Consider the following 19,264-nt stretch of genomic DNA (forward strand, 5'->3'; position numbering starts at 1 on the left):
GCTGGACCCATTAGTTGCCAAATCTGTCTAACATTTCGAAAAGATCTACTCTTCAAACACAATTTCTGAATATGTTTAAGTGCTAAATGTGTTAAATGGCTTAATAATTGAGTTCCTGTGTATTACAAGAACACCCGCTTTTAAACTCACGTTATTTACCTAAATAAAATGGACAATGAATTTACATGAAGAGTGAATCAAGCAAGTATTTGCGGAAGCAGAGCTCCATGCCCTTCACGGGGCGTATATTAGAGTAATTCTAGTCTCCCCACTACTCCACGGATGTTTACACTCATTTTGCCTTAAATTAGGTCTCCCTGGTGGCACTTTGTTGGCGCGGAGCAGCATGAAGAAATGGGAAGGGAGGCATAAAAATTCAACCTAGACGGGCAAACATTTGTGCACAGGGATCTTCAGTCCGTTATTACTAAAGAGAATTCGGTAACAGCGGACACAAAGTCTCGCCCGTGTGGTGGTACGTACGCAGCCCGTTACCAATAGAGCCCTGCATTTGCTCTTATTTCCCTGTGAACAAACACGATTTTTGCAATTAGAAAAATGCAAGAAGTGAGGAAAGCGAGAGAAAGTCGCGCTTCGCCTGCCCCCTAGGTCTCTCTCCGGCTGCGAAGTGTTTCCAGCGCCGGCAAAGTTGTCCTCGCTCCCAACCTCGGAAGCAGGACACCCGACGCGGCCCGAGGGGGCGCATCGAGCCGCTGTCGCCGCCGCCAACGCCGCTCCCAGGCCGCGCAGGCTGCGCGGGGCGCCCTAGGCGGCCGAGCCCCGCCAGCCGGATTCACGCGCGCAGGACTAGTGTAACGCGCCTGCGCGCTTCGTCACGTGGTGGGCGCTCGGCGCAAAGCGGGTTAAAAGTCACGACCGCCGCGAGCCTGAGTGCCCGGTCGGTCAGCGCCGCGCTGTCCGCCTCCCTTAAGCCGATTCTGATGGAGGCCGCTCCGCCGTTTCTGATCACCTCCCGACCCCTCGGCCCGTCTCAGCTCCATGCAGCGAGCGGAGCCGCCCAGCACCCCTCCTGGCCGACAACACAGGCGCGCGAAACCGCGTCTTTCAACTGACAATGAAGCCGTAACCGTGCAGCACGGCCGCTCCGGGCGAACGGGCGCGAGGCGGGAGGGTGAGGGGGTGGGGAGAGCGGTTGGGCTGAGCCCCGTCCCAGCTCGCACCTCTATTGGTGGGCACCGCCACCCTGGGCCCGCCCCCTAACGGACCTGTCGCATTGTGACAGGTGGAAGGGCCAGTTCCTGTTGGGTTGGGGGCGGGGCCAGGGGTAGCCTGAGCTCCGCCTGGACTCCAGGGGGCTCCTCCTCCCGCTCTTCATCGCGGGGCGGGCGGCTGGTGTGAGGGGGAATGTCATTGCTGCTCCGAGCTGTGGTGCCGCCTCCGTCTGCTGCTTCTTCTCTGGCGCCCTCGTCCCGTCGGCTTTCGCCGCTGCCGCAGCTGCAAGGGGGATACGGATGGCTAGTGGGGCGCAAGGGCCATCCGAGTTGAGAGTGCGGCGGTCGCGGCCGCTGCTGAGGAGACTCCCCGCCGCCGCCTCCACCCCCTGTCCCCCGGCCTCGCGGCGCTGAGGGCGGGAGCGCGCAGCGCTCTTCCCTCCTCCTCCTTTTTCTTCCTCCTCCTCCTCCTCCTCCTCCAGGTCCCCGCCCAGCACCCCTCGCACCAGGCGGCGGCGGCGGCGGCGGCGGCGGCGAGGAGCTAGACCCGCCGCCGGGGCACAACATGGCGGAGCCCTCGGCCCCGGAGAGCAAGCACAAGTCGTCCCTCAACTCGTCCCCGTGGAGCGGCCTCATGGCCCTGGGGAACAGCCGGCACGGCCACCACGGGCCCGGGGCCCAGTGCGCGCACAAGGCGGCGGGCGGCGTGGCGCCGCCGAAGCCGGCCCCCGCGGGGCTGTCCGGGGGGCTGTCGCAGCCGGCCGGCTGGCAGTCGCTGCTCTCCTTCACCATCCTCTTCCTGGCCTGGCTGGCCGGCTTCAGCTCGCGCCTCTTCGCGGTCATTCGCTTCGAAAGCATCATTCACGAGTTCGACCCGTGGTAAGTGCCCCGCCGCCCCTCCCCCGTCCGCGCGGCCCGCGGGGGGACCCGGGACCGGCGCCTCTGCCCGCCGCGGCTCGTCCGGGACTTGGCCCCGCGCCGCCGCCGCCGAGCCCCGCTCGTGCCCGGGCCGCGGTGAGCGCGGGTCCCGGAGCTCCGGGCGCGCCCCCTGCCCGTGGGCGAAGTTTCCCCCCGCGCGGCCCGAGGCGGAGGCGTCGGGGTCCCCGAGTGGGACCTCGGCCCCGGGCCGGTTAAGTGCGACGCCCCCTGGGAAGGCGAGAGAAGCCCCTCGCCGCCGTCTGGGGTTGTGCCGCCCGGAGCGGCCACGCCGCGGGCCGGCGGGTCTGTCTCCGACAGACTAGGGGCGGACTCCCCGCCTACCCGCCCGCGGCTTTCCGCGGTCGCTCGCTTTTGCTGGCGCGGTTTTGTCGTTGGGATGGGCTCGGCCGGGGGCTGCCCTGTGGCCGTGGAAGGTGAGTCCCGCGGCGCAGGAGCCCGATCTGCTCAGCCTCGCGGTTGCTGTGTCTCCTTTTTGCCCTCCCGATACGAGAAGGGGGACAGAGAGTGAGTGGGGTGGGTGTTGTAGGAAAAGAAATAATATCCCTGAAAGTGATCTTGCAGCCTGGGGACTCGTGTTTGTTTAACGTTAGATATTTTCAGGAGTGGCTTTTTTTTTTTCAAGGCTCCTAAGTGCACTCAGCACCTGGCTGTTGCACAGTTATCTCGGGTTGCGAGAACACTAGTCCTCTCTTAGCCCAGCTGTCACCCCCAGTGTGTTACGCACGATATCCGAACGCATGGCATTAGTATCCTTTATCGGTCTCTTGAGGAAGGGTTGTGAATAACAGAACAAACTACCGCGCTGATGGGGAGCCGTAGCTTAGATCAGAAGTTGCACGTGGGATCCGGACTGACCTGAATGTTTTAGGAAGTTACCCTCTTAGGAGCACTAGCTAGTTTGGGCACTACATGGGTCCGGGAATGATACGGGTAGGAAGGTTGCTTTAATTTCTCCCCCAGCTTTTCCAGCCCGTGTTGATTATTGTTTTTGTTTTTTACCTGAGCCTCTACCTGTTAAACTAACTTAATGCATGTTGCCCCGACTTGTCAGCCTTGAGTTAATCTTACCTCTTTATAATTAGACCTAACTAAACTTGAGGGTCTTTGTTTTGTCATTTGAAATACAGTGATTGGATCTAGTTGAGAGTTAACCTAGAATGTAGGGATCATAAATATTTTGGGAAGTGAATTACCCATAATATATTAAAATACCGGGTTGAAGTTCTGCTGTGGAAGGGGAGATTGGTAGTGCATCATCTATGGAACAGGGCAGGGGACCGCTCACGGAGAATGCAATTTAGGTAAACAGTTAATTACGGTGACATTCTTTGGTGAAACGTTCTAATCCCATTTTGGAGGTTTTGATTTTTTTTCTGGCACTTTTTAAAAAATAACATGTTATTTGGAATCAGAAGAAAACATTGTGAAACCTTAGGAACTAGGTACAGTATTCTTAGTCTTAGCCTTGAATCACTTAGGCAAATTAGATAAAAATGAAATTGGAACCGGAAGATGAAAACTGCTAATATTTTACTGAACAGTATGAAAAGAGAAAGTCATATCTTTTTAGATTACAGCAGCTGAAGTGCATAACGACAAAACATTACGGGCAACAAAAATTGTGAATAATATTTCCACATAGTATCATTTTTACAAAGGCTGAGTATTGTTTACTAGTAACTTTGAGGCTGAAATTAAGGATTGCAGAAAAATTCACAACTGAATGATGTGATGATTTTGTTTTTCTTTATTTTGAAGGAAGATTAGAAATCTTCAAGTCAGTGAAAAATTACCACTGAGGAGGGAGGGGGATGGGCATGGAGGAGGGCACTTGTGGGGATGAGAACTGGGTGTTAAGTGGAAACTAATTTGACAATAAACTATTTGTAAAAAAAAAAAAAAAGAAAAGAAAAAAGAAAAATTACTACTGAAATCGAGTATTGTAATCATGAAAAGTCCTAATCAGGTTTCTTCACAGATAATATTCTTTTTTTAAAGTATGGCAAAAATTAAAAGTTGGTCTTTTCTTTTTTCAAGAATATGCTTGGGGAAACATAACCCTTTTTTATCCACATGAAAATTTGTTTTGCTTCTATTTTTCTGTGTATAGGAACACATTTCTGAAACGCTTAAATGTATGCAATTTGAACTTTAAACTCATTCACTAAAGGTATAACACCTCTTCATTCTTAAAGATCTACTTAATTTACTGATAGTCTTAATACTTATATTCCTAATTAAATGCTTCTGTTCATAATATTAGATAATTGTCTTTAGTAGTAAACAGTCTTTTTACAACAAAGGAATTGTTCCTGCCCTTTCTTGTGAACAGAGATTTACTAATATAAATTTAATGTCAAATATAATTTGGGTTGACTTAATGGGAAAATTAGGTTTCAGACCAAAAAAAATTTGTTTGCTCACTTTTGTTCTATTTTTTTTGAAGATCTTGAGTAGTTAGGTATTTCATTCTTGTAATCCATTCTTGTTGAAAATTTTTGAAAAGGGGGTTGGGTGTAGATTGCCTGTCATTATTACATTGGATTTTTAAAGCAGTTTTCCTTCAAAGCGCTAAGAGTACCAACACTTTGATCTTTAATCTAACACTCCAGTGCTACACTAGCCTGGGATTCTTCCATAGAACTGTTTGAACATAAAGCAGTGACCTGAACCTTTATATTTAAATGTTTCTTTCAGGTTTTCTATCAACAAACCAATTTATTCTGGTCTTCTCTATTCCCTTTTTTCGTATCTCTGTTACTGGCTTCATTTCTGAAGTGTTTTTAATGAAAAGTTTACTTTTTCTGTTTGGTGAGTTATTTCTCACTTACAGTAGTAGTTCTTAAATTGTGTAAGACTCCAGTTAGCTGCCAGACGTGACTCATTGTCACAAAGTTGTGCTTGTTTTTTAAATTTGTCACTCAATTTATTTCATAAATCCTGCAGTTGTTATGAGGGGTAGTATATAATGTTGAATATCATACATTTCCTGAATTTGAAAGCACACTCCCACTTTTCTAGAACTTAGCAACATTTTTGGTATGATCTCCTCACCACTTCACTTTAGTAATTTCCTCCCTTATCAGTTGAGTTGATCAGACATGAGGAAGCAGTTTGAGACTATGTTGTCTATACTTGCCAAACATTTGGTTGAGCAACTAGTTTAACAGCACCTAATTTTATCATCTTTTTTATCTGTTCCAAAATGTAGTTTCTACTTATTTTTGTTGTAGCCGTGAATACTTTTACATTATATTAACCAAGTACTTTTCCCACGACCGTTATCTTGTTAAACTGTGGTAGCTTTTCCCCCAGAGTTGATGTAAAAGCTCCCTTTGTAAGGAGAGTTGCCCGTCTCCCTGCTGCATAGGTAGCAGTGGATTCTCCTTAGAGCTCTAGTGTGAGGATTCTCTGAGCCTTCCTGAGTTTTGGGTCCACTTAGCTGTAGAAGGGCAGCAAATGTGGCTGCAGTTTAGAATTGAAACGGGGTGGGGGGGAGGGCTCCTGGGTGGCTCATTTGGTTAAGCGTCCGACTTCAGCTCAGGTCACGATCTCACGGTTTGTGGGTTCAAGCCCTGCGTCGGGCTCTCCGCTGAGAGCTCAGAGCCTGGAGCCTGCTTCAGATTCTGTGTCTCCCTCTCTCTCTGACCCTCCCCTGCTCACACTGTTTCTCTCTCAGAAATAAAACATTAAAAACAAATTTTAGAATTGAAACCTGGAATTCAGATTTTCAAAGTAACTATAGTGTAAGTAGATTAATTAGTGCAAACATGTTTTCAAAGGATTGATAAAGCTTTGGAACATACACTGTTTGTAAGTTGGGGACTAGTTGCTATACTTTGAGGTCTCCATGTTTTTCTTCACTTTGCAGATGACAGAAAGAGGGTGTTGACCTCAGTTCTGAAGAGGACAAGCTGGGTAACAGAGCTAGTTGTAGAACACAGACTTCCTCAGATCTTAAGAAGTTACTTTGTGGAATCCTTAGCAGCACAGTCCAGCTGCACTTGAGAACAGGTGTACTGTCACTGCAGTCCTTGTAATGGACAGTTTTTCTGGTCTTGAGCTTAAGATCATTCTAAGTTACAGGAACACTTAGGAAGGAGTTCAGGGAGTGTCATGAGCTGCTGCATGGGATCATGGGATTGGACCTCCTCCCATTTGGGGTAAGTTGTGGTGGTTCTTATAGTTAGTCGTAATCATGGGTTTCTTGAGGCATGTAATAGGCCCCTGGGGTGGTTAGAATCTGTCGGCAAAGTCTGCAGAACTTTTTGTTCAGGATTTTCGTATCTTGAGGGCTAACGAGTAAGATGAGTAAGATCGCAGACCTCTTACTGCCTTGAATAGTTTGCATGAAAACAACATGGGTGGGGTGCCTGGGTGGCTCAGATGCTTAGGTGTCTTGACTCTTGATTTCAGCTCAGGTCGTCACCTCACAGTTCCTAAGATCGAGCCCAGTGTCAGGCTCTGTGCTGACAGCGCGGAGCCTTCTTGGGATTCTCTCTTTCCCTCTCTCTTTGCCTCTCCCTCATGTATGGTTCTCTCTCTCTCTCTCTCTCTCAAAATAAATAAACTTAAAAGACATTGGTTGTAGACTAAGTATTAGAAACTAATTATAGGCTCTGACCCAGCTGTGAGCAACATGAGGCAACTTAACAGCCTGGCTGTTCTTAACCTACCTCTTATTTTTATGCTCCCTGTAAGTTATGAGTACTTTGGGCTGTGAGAAAATGTTAAAAGTTCTTTTCATTGTAATATCTTAGTATTCATTAGTGCATACATGCTTTCAGAAATAATGAAAAAATGATTAATATTCAGGAGTGATGAATCATATTTTTTACTTGTTTACTTTGAAAACTTAATGCTCTTAGAGACAATATTGCTGTTAACCCAAATTATAAAGCATCCTAGTCTTCAGCAGATTTGTATATTGCTAAATTGTTACATTATAAAAATTTTCAAGCATACAGAAAAATTAAAAGAATTTTATAGTGAATACTCATACTCAACACCTATGTTCTACAGTTTGTTTTACTTTATTTGCTTTATCATATCTTTTTTTTTTTTTAAGTTTGTTCATTTTTGAGAGAGAGAGAGAGAACGCGACCTGAGGAGGGACAGAGAGAGGGGGACAGAGGATCTGAAGCAGGCTTTGTACTGACAGCAGTGAGCCTGATGCGGGATTCTAACTCAGACGCTCAACCAGCAGAGCCACCCCGAACTGTATCGTATCTTTCTAATACTGCTTTTAAATCCTGCTTTTTGATGCTGATAGTACATCCTTCACTGTAATATGAAGAATGTTATTTTTGTTCCCCATCTCCATGATTAAGAGAATCTCTTATTTCTGGACATTTGTGTTCTATAATACTTGAACATAATGAGCATAACCACTGTTTCTGTATCGTGCTCAGTTGGACCAGGTTAGAATCAGACTTAATCTTTATAGGTTTTGGTTATTAACTTAACCAGAGTACATCATAAGTCAGTGCATATATATTAAATGATTTGACGTTGCCAAGTCTTCTGTCTCAGAAGAAACTCTGAAGTTGTTGGAAGGGTATTGATGTTGGTTTTATTAGACTTAATTCATGTGGAACACCTAAATTCTTTTTGTGTTATTAGAAGCCACTTATTGGTCAGCCTGTTGCTTATTCTGAATCATATTCGTGCTCTTTTTTTGCGATGTTTTGTCTGGATATATTGCTTCATTTATGTATAATTGCAAAAGTGACTTCTGTCAGTCCCCACAATAAATAGAAAACATGGACATATTTTCAAATAGTATAGGAGCTACAAATATAAGGTATGGGCCAAATTAATACTGTTGAAAGAGGAAAAAAAATGGTTAACTTCATACCCCATCTTCACTCCTTTATTTGCTTTATCTGATTCTGGTGGATATTTTTGTATTTAAATCACTTTTTTCTGGGAAAGTTTCTGTTTCTTAGCTTGGCCTACTTCTGACACAAATAATTTCCAGGGATTTAGAAATTGATAGGAAGGGTGAATACCATAGGATTTTTTTTTTTTTTTAATATGTTAGGTATAGGTAAGGGATGGAGATAGGAGCAACTGCCAGAGCCTCTTATTTTAGGTAAGTGTAGGTAAACTAGCATTTGTACTCTTGCCAGGAAACCTAACCACTACTTGGAATTATATTTCTTTGTAAAAACACCTTTAGGGTTTCAACTGTAAGGTATCTAAACATACCTTGAAATATATCCTGTACATAATAAGTTGGTTAATTCCTTTATGTTGGTCAAGTTTATACTATTTTTAGAAATAAACATTTCTAAGGAATTGTGACTGCTACACTAAATAAATTGGCCCATCTGTGACCCAGATTTTCCTCCTGGGGAACTTAATGTTGCAGGATAACTTTAACATATGTTCTAAATGGTAGTAGGTATTTAGTTTTTACAGTGTCTTACAACTTGATTTTATATCTTAGAATTGAGGAGATAAAGGTAACATCTTTTGTTTCTGGAGATACAAGATATTTCAATTCAGCATTCCCCTAAGAATTGAATAATACAGGTCTGCTTGTCTCCAAAAATTGTGTCCTTTTTACTGCATCCTCTGCCTTCAAGGCAGGCTTAAATGAAAGTGTCCTCCATTTAATTTATGTCTTTTAATCAGCTGCCCTGATTTAAGTCTTAACATATTGGCCTATCAAAATGCCTGGGCAAAATCCATGCCTAGCTAACTAAATAAATTCACTAGTTGGGTGATGGCTAATTACTTTGTTTTTATAATTGTTTTTAAGTTTATTTATTTTGAGAGAGAGAGAACAAGCCTTTGAGAGACAGAGAGAGGGAGAGAGAATCCCAAGCAGGTTCCATGCTGTCAGTATGGAGCTCTGCACTGGCAGCACAGAGCCCCACTTGGGGCTTGATTCCTTGAACAGTGAGGAACAGTGAGATCATGACTTTAGCTGAAATCAAAAGTCGAATGCTTAACTGACTGAGCCACCCAGCCACCCCTCTTTACTTTGTTTTGATGTAGGGAAAAGAGAAGAGTTGATGATGACTTTGAAGTTTTTAATCCTGAATGACAAGGGAGTTTTCAGAGATGGGGCTTTTAAGGGAATAGCTAAATGAAAAAAGATGATTGAGTGAATGTTGTTTTCATTTAGGTTTATTTTGTCTGTAAAAAGTTCATTGTAATAAGGTTGGAGGTATTAAGCCATTCCATTTAAGGGAATTATGGAGTGGAAGTTCAGAGTAAACCCAGAATTCTTTAGCTACAGGACTTCCATAGTATACGTTGGCTTGGCTTGCTTTTAGGGCAAAGAAGCTGAAAACCAAAGGGTGAAGGTGGTATAGTTGTAGCCTGGCTAGATTCTTTTCTATATTCTTTGTACCTATGTTTGCATTAGAGGGCATTTTTTGAGAAGTTATTTGAAAATTGTTACTTAAGAAGATGAGGGGAAGTAAGTTTCTATCACTTTATTTTTTTAATCTATTTTTTAAAGCTTATTTATTTTGAGAGAGAAAGCAAGAGTGTGAGTGGGGAAGGGACAGAACAGAGGGAGGGAGAGAGAATCCAGAGCAGGCTCTGTGCTGTCAGCGCAGAGCACAGAGCTGAATACGGAGCTCGAACCCACAAATGAGATGACCTGAGCCGAAATCAAGAATTGGATGTTCACTGAATGAGCCATCTAGGTGCCACCTCAATTATTATTATTTTTAAGTTTATTTATTTATTTTGAGAGGGAAAGCTAGCTGGGGAGGGATAGAGAGAGGGGGAGAGAATAGAGGAGTGGGAGTGAGCACAGGGCCCCACTCGAGATCATGAACCTGAGCTGAAATTGAGACTGATGCTTAAACTGAGCCACCCAGGCGCCCCTACCACTCACTTTTTTAAATTGAGAGTATTAGAAATGTTGGCAGTTCAAGTTTAACTATGAAACAGCTTTTATGTGAAGTTTGGTGATTTAAACAATTAATTGTGTGCTTCACTTACCTGTAATTTCCATAAGTTAATTGTGTACATGCTTTAAGTTTCAAAGTTTTTTGACTTTTTTCTTCATTCCTGTACAAAGGGAAAGACTATTCGTGAAGACATAAAGAAAATATATGTGTATATTAGTAAAGTATACGTGCTGAAGTGATAGCTAAATTGATAATGTTTCTTTTGGGGTTTTCTTTTAATTTCTTTTTTTATGCCTTACAGGTTTATCAGCTATTCTCCAGTAAACATTTTTCTTCACAGTACAGTGTTTGTTTCTGTAGTGATACCTAGCAGTCTCTCCAGCCTGCTACCTCCAACCAAATGAATTTGGCTTTTAAACTTAAATTAGTTGGTCTCTCTCTTCACAGGTAGATGGATAGATAATATTGGAGCATATACTGTTTTCTATGATAATTTAAAATTAAAATATAGTTAATTCATAATTAATTTTTAAAGTTTTAGAGTATGCACAGCTTAAATTATTGTTTGTTGCTGGCCAAATGGGTGGGGTGGAGTTGGTGAAAAGAATCATGTCCGGGGAACTCACTTATGACCAGCATGTTTATTTTTATGCCTATTTATGTTGGTTTCATGTGTACAGAGTAATGATTCGATATTTGTATACATTTCAAAGTGATAATAAAATGTTAACATTTGTCATCTTATAAAGTTATAAAAAGTTATTTTTCTTGTGATGAGAACTTTTAAGATCTACTGTCTTAGCAGCAGTTCAAGCCTATTCTTAAAACCCCAGTAACTCCTGTAAAGTAGAATAAACTCTAAGTAGCTTTCATTATTAAGGTACATCATTAAATCATCTTACTTGTGTAATCCATAGGAAAAATAATGGAGTACAGAGTTATTGGAATGTAGCACTCTTGAAGTTTTGAGATATTCTTTGCAAATGTCTTAAGTGTTTACATAAGTATGAGAAAAATATTCTGCAAAGGGTTTTATTGGTGAGGAAGTGTTTGGTTTTAGTCTTTACAATTTTTTCATTAACGATGAAATATAACACATTCTGAAAAGTATATAAATCTCATATACAGTGTAATGACTAATTATAAGGGAAACAGCCATATGATCATTGCCCAGATCAAGAAATAGAACATTGCCACCATCTCAGAAGACTTGGTGTGTGCTTGCTTGCCTCCCCTTCTCCTCACTTGTATAGTAATTAACATCCATGTTTTTCCTCTTAGGTGGTATAATTCTGTGTGCATTCCTAAGTAAGGTAATTTAGTTTTGTCTAATTTAAAACTTGAGATAAATGCACTTGTAGCTTTGTCTCTCTCTCTTTTTTTTTTTTTTTTTGCTCAGCACTGCATTTAAGATCCATCTTCATTGATCGACGATTTTTGAGAATATGTGGTAATAAGATTTAGCAATAATTTTATTAACCAGGCTTCTTACTTACCTGAGGAGGTTTCCTCCTCTTTTGTAGCAGGAAGTACCTGTGGGAAAGGGAAAGCATCTTTCTCTTCACTTGAGATAAAAAATATCTCAGGATTGAACTCTTGAGCTGGAATCAACCTTGTCTCCAGATAACCTTGACACTTTTTCAAAAAGTACTCACTGGCCAGAGAAATTTGATCTTTCAACAAACACTAAGACTACAAGGAAGAGAGGGTGAGGAAGGAGACCTCCCTGTCTTTCAAGAGAGAAATGCTAATTAGATAAATACAAAATTACTAGTTTTTAAACTATGGCTTTTGCCAACTATTGTTTAAAGGATATAAAAATTTTAAGGATTGGAGTAGCAGTTAGTTCTTGAAAGAAAGAAGAGAATGTTGGAAAGGGATCTGAGCTGAGGGAGTTTAAGAGAACCCTAAGAGTGGACTATTTAATGTAATGGTATCTTTGTAGTGGATTGTTGATGCTGAGTTGTAATTTTGTTTGTGATCTTGAGTAACTTTCATTTCTCTCTTTTCTTCCAGTCTTTCATGGCTACCACTATTTTTCTTTCCCATATCTTTCCTTCCTTTATTGATTTGATAGCTATCTTGGTCTTCAGGAATAATTGGAGAGGTTTAATAATAGTAGGATCCTTTCAGAAACTATCTTAAGGGAATAAAAAGTTTTATTCAAAGAGCAGTAAAGGTCAGGCATTGAGTAATGTATACGATTGTCAGATCACTATGTTGCCTACCTGAAACTAATACAGCATCGTATGTCAACTATACTTCAATAAAAAAAGAATATAATAGGAGGATCATGATTCTTTATGTAGGAACTTGAAATCGTATTGGGGTGTGGAAATTTGCCACTGTGTGTTAGTAAATGATTAAGGATATTGGAAATGGGATTCTAGGTTGTGAGCTTTTCTCTTAACTAGAGAGCAGTTCTTAAGTGAAACCATAAACATGAACGCCCTTTAATACACATCTCTTTATTGGTCCGAATGATTTTGATTAAATCCAGTGGTATTTTTCTGCTGCCCATTAGTATCTAACCCATGCTACTTGAATGGATAACAGTTGATTTCTTTTGTAAACAAATAAAAAGATTGTTATCGTAGTTAATGCATTGTTAGTTGAAGAGTTTAAATCTAGGACTGCCTTTCCTGACCTCCCAATTTAGTCAGCTAGGGTTTCTCTAGAATTCCAACTTAAAATTTAAAGTATTATGAGGAAGGTATGTACATACTATTCCTTTTCCTTTAAATCCCTTGTAATATATGACACAGAGAAGTACAAATGACTTTGAATTAGGCTGTATTTGGATAATGGTCCAACCTAATGATTGAAGCTTCTTTAACACCTCTAGTAGGCCTCTTGCATGAATTCCCCAGGGAAGTAGGGATAGTTTTTTGAAATGTATTAACTGTTAGGAAACACGCCAGGCATACTTCTTTCAGAAATAACAATATAATAGTTTATCTGCCTTGTGTAAGAGGTGTAGATACAGGTTTTATTGATCCCAGTATAGAGCAAACTTATTTTGGCTACATTTTGTTCAGGACTATTCATTTAACTAAATAGGCTGGAGCCATTTTGAAAATTTTAATGCCAGTAATGTAAAAACACTCAAGGAGATTTATTTGTTCTTTGCCTAAATTGGTGAAATACTGTTTTGGTGATACGCTTATTTCCCTCTTTAATGAATAATAATGTTAATAACTTACTGTAGAGAGACAAGAACCTTGAGGGTACAAATATTATTTGTAGATGATATCCTACACTGTATTAGGAATATAGTGGGTGTTCACTGTGTATTAACGTGGCTCCTTTATCCTCAGTGGTAACCACATTTTATGTTTTGGTGGTAATAGTACAGGAAGTCTCTTGTGTAATACCTTGATAAACTTTGGATTTGATTGTGATATCAGTAGAATCCTGTGTGGTTATATTGTGATTCTTAAGAGAGATATTTGGTCTTCATCCTTGCTTCTGGCACTAAGCTCCTAAAAACCTTTGTAATTTTAAGTATTTTTTGTTATGTTAATACAGTGACTTTGGAAAGCCCTTCGGGTAACCTAAGTATGGGAGCTGGTTGCCAATGGAACCTGCCCTGTGAGTAGAGGGTTGGAACTATTCTACCTCCTGACCTCTGGGAAAAGGAGAAGGGCAGGAGGTTGAATCACCAGCTGCCAATAATTTAATCAGTCATGCCCATGAAATGGAGTCTTCATACAGACCCCAAAGGCCAGAGTTCAGAAAGTTTGCAGGTTTGTGGCTGTGTGGAGATTTGGAGAGGGTGGTGTGCTTGGAGAGGGCACAGAAGCTCCGCAGCCCTTCCCACATTATCTTGCCCTATGAATCTCCTCTAGTTGTTCCTGGGTTCTGTCCCTTTATAAGAAATCAGTGATTTAGTAAGTAAAATGTTTTCTGTCAGTTCTGTGAGCAACTCTACCAAACTAATTGAGCCCAAGGAGGGGGTCACTGGAACTTCTGATCTATAGCCAGTTGGTTAGAAGCACTGGTAACAACTTGGACTTGTGATTGCTATTTGAAGTAGGGGATTGAGGGGTGGGGGAGTGGTGTCAATCTTATAGGACTGAGCCCTTGTGGGATCTGACATGATTTTAGTGTTAGAATTAAAGTGGATTGTAGGACACCCAGCTGATATTGGAGAATTGCTTGCTGGTGTGGAAATTCACTACTCCACCCACCCCCATTTGGGATTGTTAATGAACCTCTTAGTAGTAAACATAATCTCACCCTTAATAAAGGTGTCATTTTAATCTTATAGAAGATGGAAGGAGTTGGTGATTTTAAAAAAAGGTTGAAGTATGTGAGCATCAGTGATTGCCATCAGCAATTGGGAAATGACTGGCTTGGCTGGATACCTTAGGAAGAACTTTAAAGGAGAGAAATTTTAGTTTGAGGAGTATTTCTTCCAAGTACAGGTAACTCTTAATTCTGTCTCAAGTTTTAATTCACTAGTTAAGGAATATTGAATAAGAAAAGACAGACTAGTTAATGCTGTTAATATATGAGATGATACATGAAAAAAGATACGTCAGCAATAGAAGTAAAGTTTACAAGGTGGCATTTTGTTTGAATTTGAGACTTGTATCTTGATGTGGAGGAATAGTAAGAATAGAAATGATCATTGGTATGCCTAGAATTCGTGCAAATAATGAGTTTGGGTGGGTTTGGCTTAATGACCCATTTGGTTTCTCGGCTCTTGATTTAACTTTGGTTATAGCATCCCCCCATCCAAAGGTATTCTTATGAAAACTTTTGTAAGTTGAAAATGCATACAGCAAAGAACCATCAGTTTATGTGGAAATTTTTTTTAGTGTCCCCAGACCCAGAAAATAACTCTATGCTTCTCTGAGGCACAAGAGGCCTAGTCTAAAGGGTCGCACAAAATAAATAGAGATAAGGAACAGATGCTCACAAGGAGAAGTTTTTGTTTTGTTTTTTTATGTTTTATTTATTTCTAGGAGAGAGAGAGACAGCGTGAGCAGGGGAGGGTCAGAGAGAGAGGGACTCACAGACTGAAACAGGCTCCAGGCTCTGAGCTGGCAGTCAGCACAGAGCCCGACGCGGGGCCCGAACCCCTAAGCGAAAGTCGGACGCTCAACCGACTAAGCCACCGAGGCGCCCCACACAAGGAGAAGTTCTAAGCTATGGTGGCTTGATGATGAGTGTTGTTCCTTGGGGACACGGCTTGATGGTGTCACTTTTGTGGCTCATGTGCGTGCTGCCTCCATAGTGGCGTACTGTGAAACCGACACTGAACACCATTTTTCCTTTTTGCCATTTCCTCTTTTATTTTGGTTATGGAGAACTGGTACTAATGTAGGCCTGTCTTAAAGAAGGTAGCGAAGTGGCCTAGGGCGAGCTTTTTGAAAAGCAGGGGATACTTGTGTTGTCAATTAATATGGAAATTCCATGACACTTTTAAAAAAGCCATCACAACTCCAACTAATTTCACGTAAACGTTGCCGCAAGAGGTTAAGGGATAGTAAATAAAATTAATCATAAGGGATGGAATAAATTGCTTGTCTCCATTAAAGTGTGTCTACACTAATGGAAATAGCTTTGTGTGCATCTGATGACTGGGAGGATCATGGAATGTTATATAGATCTTTAGAGTTAAGTAAGCCAAAATATAAAGTTTTTACCTTTTTTTTTTTAACTCTGGATTGAACTAACAAAATGGTCCGCTCTATACTTATATAATAGCAACATTCTTGTGAGTCCTTAAACTGATGTAATGATCTTACCAGATGTTTTTGTGTACTTTTTAAAAAAAAAAACCTTTATCCATCAATGTGCCTTTAAATCTGTTATATTGATAATTAAAATATTGCATATGTTCTTAATTGTTTTAATTTAGTACATTTTTAAAAGTTTAATACTTCATGGAATTTTAATTTTAATCCCAAAATCATTTTTACTGTGTGCCATAGCTAAAGAAAACTTTATTTTAATAGGCCAAGCAGCTTTCTGGCATTAGAGGGAACAGGATAAATGAAAAAAATGTGTGGTAGATGAAATCTAAAAAGTGTAATGGGGGAGCCTGGGTGGCTCAGTCAGTTGAGCCTCTGACACCTAGGTCATGGTCTCATGGTTCGTGGAATTGAGCCCTGTCTCAGGTGCAGTTCACAGCATGGAGCCTGCTTTGGGTTCTTTTTATCCCTCTCTCTTTCTCTTTCTCAAAATAAATAAAGAAAAATGAGCTTGAGAAACCACTAAAATATCTTTAAATAATTTTTTGAAGGTTAAAATGAGCCAGTCACTTTATTAGAAAGGGAGATCTTTTCTGTCTCTTGATTAACATACTTTATTTTGGTTGTTTAAATAATTTACTGTGTTTAAAGTAATATAAACAGCATTTAAAACAAAACGTTTTCCTTTTGAAGTAATTGTAGACTTTTGAAAAGTTTGTAATTAGTACTTGTTACAATTGTTGATTATGAATTGCAGCATAATATAAAGTTATAAATAACATTTTTACAAGTCAAACTATATTTAAAATGCAAATTACGTATAAAATGACGTATACACCATATATGTAATTACAAACAAAATGCTAAGTACCTGTGTGAAACCCCTACGCAACTGGAGAACTAGAGCATTACCAATTTCATATCTCTCCATATTTCTTCTCTAGCCTGGCCCCCTGGTTTCTCTCTTAGCAATAAAGAGCCATTATCTCAGTTTTAACACTTCTTTTGCCATATTAAAAAATACATATATTTGCATCTCTAAATAATATATTGCTAAGTTTTGCTTTGTTTGGAGCTTAAATAATCTTTGACTTGTATTTATACATTTGCTAGTTGATGAATATTTGGGTTTACAACTTTTTGTTTTTATGAGTAATGCTATTACGAACATTAAAAGCTACACTTTCTGATTTATATGTGTGGATGGTTGGTAGGGTATATGCCTGAGAATGTTGTAATTTTTATTTTCAGTTAAACATAAAACACCGCCCCAAAACTTGGTGGCAAAAAAGCATTTCATTATTTCACAATTCTGTGGGTGGAAATGGGAGTTTCTTCTGCTTTGTGATGTCAGCTGTGGTTGTTGGATGATTACAGTCATCTGGAGACTCAACTGGCTGCATTCAGCTGGGGCTAGGAGGGCTGGGGTGCTGTGCAGCTTGGAGGCATCTGGAGTCTCCATTGGGAGGGAGCTCAATTGCGGCTTTTAGCTCCTTCATGTGGCTGCTTAGGCTGCCTCACAGCATGGCAGCCGGATTCTAAGAAAGAGCATTCCAAGAGCGAGCGAGCTTGTCCAGTTAAGGGTAGGCATCTACTGATCAGCGTCACTTCCACTGTATTTTATCGTTCAGAATAGACACAGGTGAATCAGTGAGTCATTCTGGTAGGGGCAGAATGATTTAGTTCCATCTTTGGAGACTTGTTATCACAGTGTAGTATTTATTTCCTCTTCTGTAAATTACCTGTTTGTGTCTTTGGTCAGCTTTTGTTGTCTTTGTTTAAAACTGGTTATTTTGTATTGGTGAGGGTAGGGATTCCAAGTCTGTGTTAAATTTGTTGCAAATTTTAATGCATCTAGTGGCTTATTGGTCCTTAAGTCCAGTAAGATAGATATTTTATTGCCCTCATTTTATGGAGAAAAGGAAGTACTGCTTAATGTGTTAAGAGAATACTAGTGAACTAAGAAACCTCGGTGATATTTTGGTATTAAAAAATAGCATGTGCAAATGTGTACAATTATATTCATTTCATAATGGTACACGTTTCATATAAAGAAACATGATGCTTCTATCAGTCTACTTATTACACCCCTTCCCTTCCAAAAGACTGAGGCTTGGAAAAATCTACAGGTATTTTTTATTCCTTTATGGTCTGTTATAATATTCTAGGTAAAGTGCTAGGTGACTTGGCCAGAGTGACAAAGTTAGAACCAGTACATTCATCTACAAGTTCTTTCTAGTCTTAACCTGCCTTGCCCATACCCATACTTCAGTTTTTTCCCTTGAAATTATTCATTTTGATCAGTCAGTCACTCTCTGCCAACACATTTCAAAACTTGTGTTTTGGAAAGCCAGACTAGTTCTGCTATTAGTTCTCCCACTTTGAGGATATGCTGGAGTTCTCAGAAGATAGTGGTAAAGAATTGGCAGGTATTTGAGATTTTCTTGACTTTTCTCACCTCCAAACTTTATCATGGAAATTAAGTTTCTTAAGTGTTGTGGTGAAAATATTTTTTCAAAGTAATAGAAGTTAGAGATTCACAACCACTATTCAAATATTTGCCTTATGTATTTTAAAAAGTACATTTTAGGCATTGAATGCAGCTGGATTGCTCTAAAACTGAAAATACTACAGAGCAATTCTGAATTCCACAACACAAGACTTTAAATAAAATGAGACAACTTTCTGTCATGCCTGAACAAATATAAAATACACAGAAATAAACTTGTAGGCACTTCCCAGCTCTCAAATTAGGAAGAATGTTCAGTGTGAAAGTATAGTTTCCCATCATTACAATTCTGTATGTTGCAGACAGACACTTCAGTATAGCTCTCCAGTATAAAAATGCTTCAGGGAGCATGACTTATTTTCATGTTCCTTCAGATTTCTTGGATCTAAGATTCAGTGGCAGAAATGAAAGTCATAATAATACTTCTGCTTATTGGAGGGATTCTTTGACATGTAGTAGAATACAAAGCATCTTTAGACTTTGACTCAGGAACATTTTCCACCAGAGATACCACTTTGTATGATCAAGGCTCTTAGTCATTTTTATTCTTTCCTGTCTCAGATTCTTCCATTTTGTCATGCATTAGAATTAGTTACCTTCCTCAAGAAGTAAACTAAAGTATAATGTATTTACTGTAATATTGATGTAATGTTACATCAATATTATAATTTGGCAAAAAGTGTAATCTAGATTTCACCAGGTAATGAACCTAGTGTAACACCATTTGAAAAAAAAAAAAAATAGGGGGGTTAAGTCTATTTAAAATTCAATAAATCCATTTGCAACATTTGTAATTCTCAGATAAACACATTTTAAAATAGAGTATACTGCAAACATGCTGGTCTCTGAGGATTTAATACATGTTGTTATTTCATAGCAATTGCTAAAATTACTTTAGATATGTGAAGGATACTAAAATTTTCATATAATTCAGTATTTCCTGTCTCTACTTGAGCCTCTTTCAAATGGAAGGAGAGAACTGATTCATGTTGTTTATTCTTTCTTAGCTCCTTCTTGAGTTATGTTTGCTGATACTGTCTATTTGAAAACTTTCTGATTAAAAGTAGG

General features: G+C 40.4%; 1 protein-coding gene across 1 annotated transcript in view; it reads left to right on the forward strand.

Moving 5' to 3' along the window:
- Positions 1 to 1,329: 1,329 nt before the first annotated feature.
- The window catches only part of STT3B (STT3 oligosaccharyltransferase complex catalytic subunit B), a 103,816-nt gene continuing 85,881 nt past the window's right edge, over positions 1,330 to 19,264 (forward strand). Inside the window, exon 1 of the mRNA XM_039249826.1 lies at positions 1,330 to 2,051. Coding sequence (XP_039105757.1) covers positions 1,738 to 2,051 — 314 coding nt within the window. The 5' untranslated portion in view covers positions 1,330 to 1,737. The remainder of the gene's footprint in view (positions 2,052 to 19,264) is intronic.

The sequence above is a fragment of the Hyaena hyaena genome, unplaced genomic scaffold, assembly GCF_003009895.1.
Source record: "Hyaena hyaena isolate Hyena2069 unplaced genomic scaffold, ASM300989v1 scaffold_350, whole genome shotgun sequence".
NCBI classification, from domain to species: domain Eukaryota; kingdom Metazoa; phylum Chordata; class Mammalia; order Carnivora; family Hyaenidae; genus Hyaena; species Hyaena hyaena.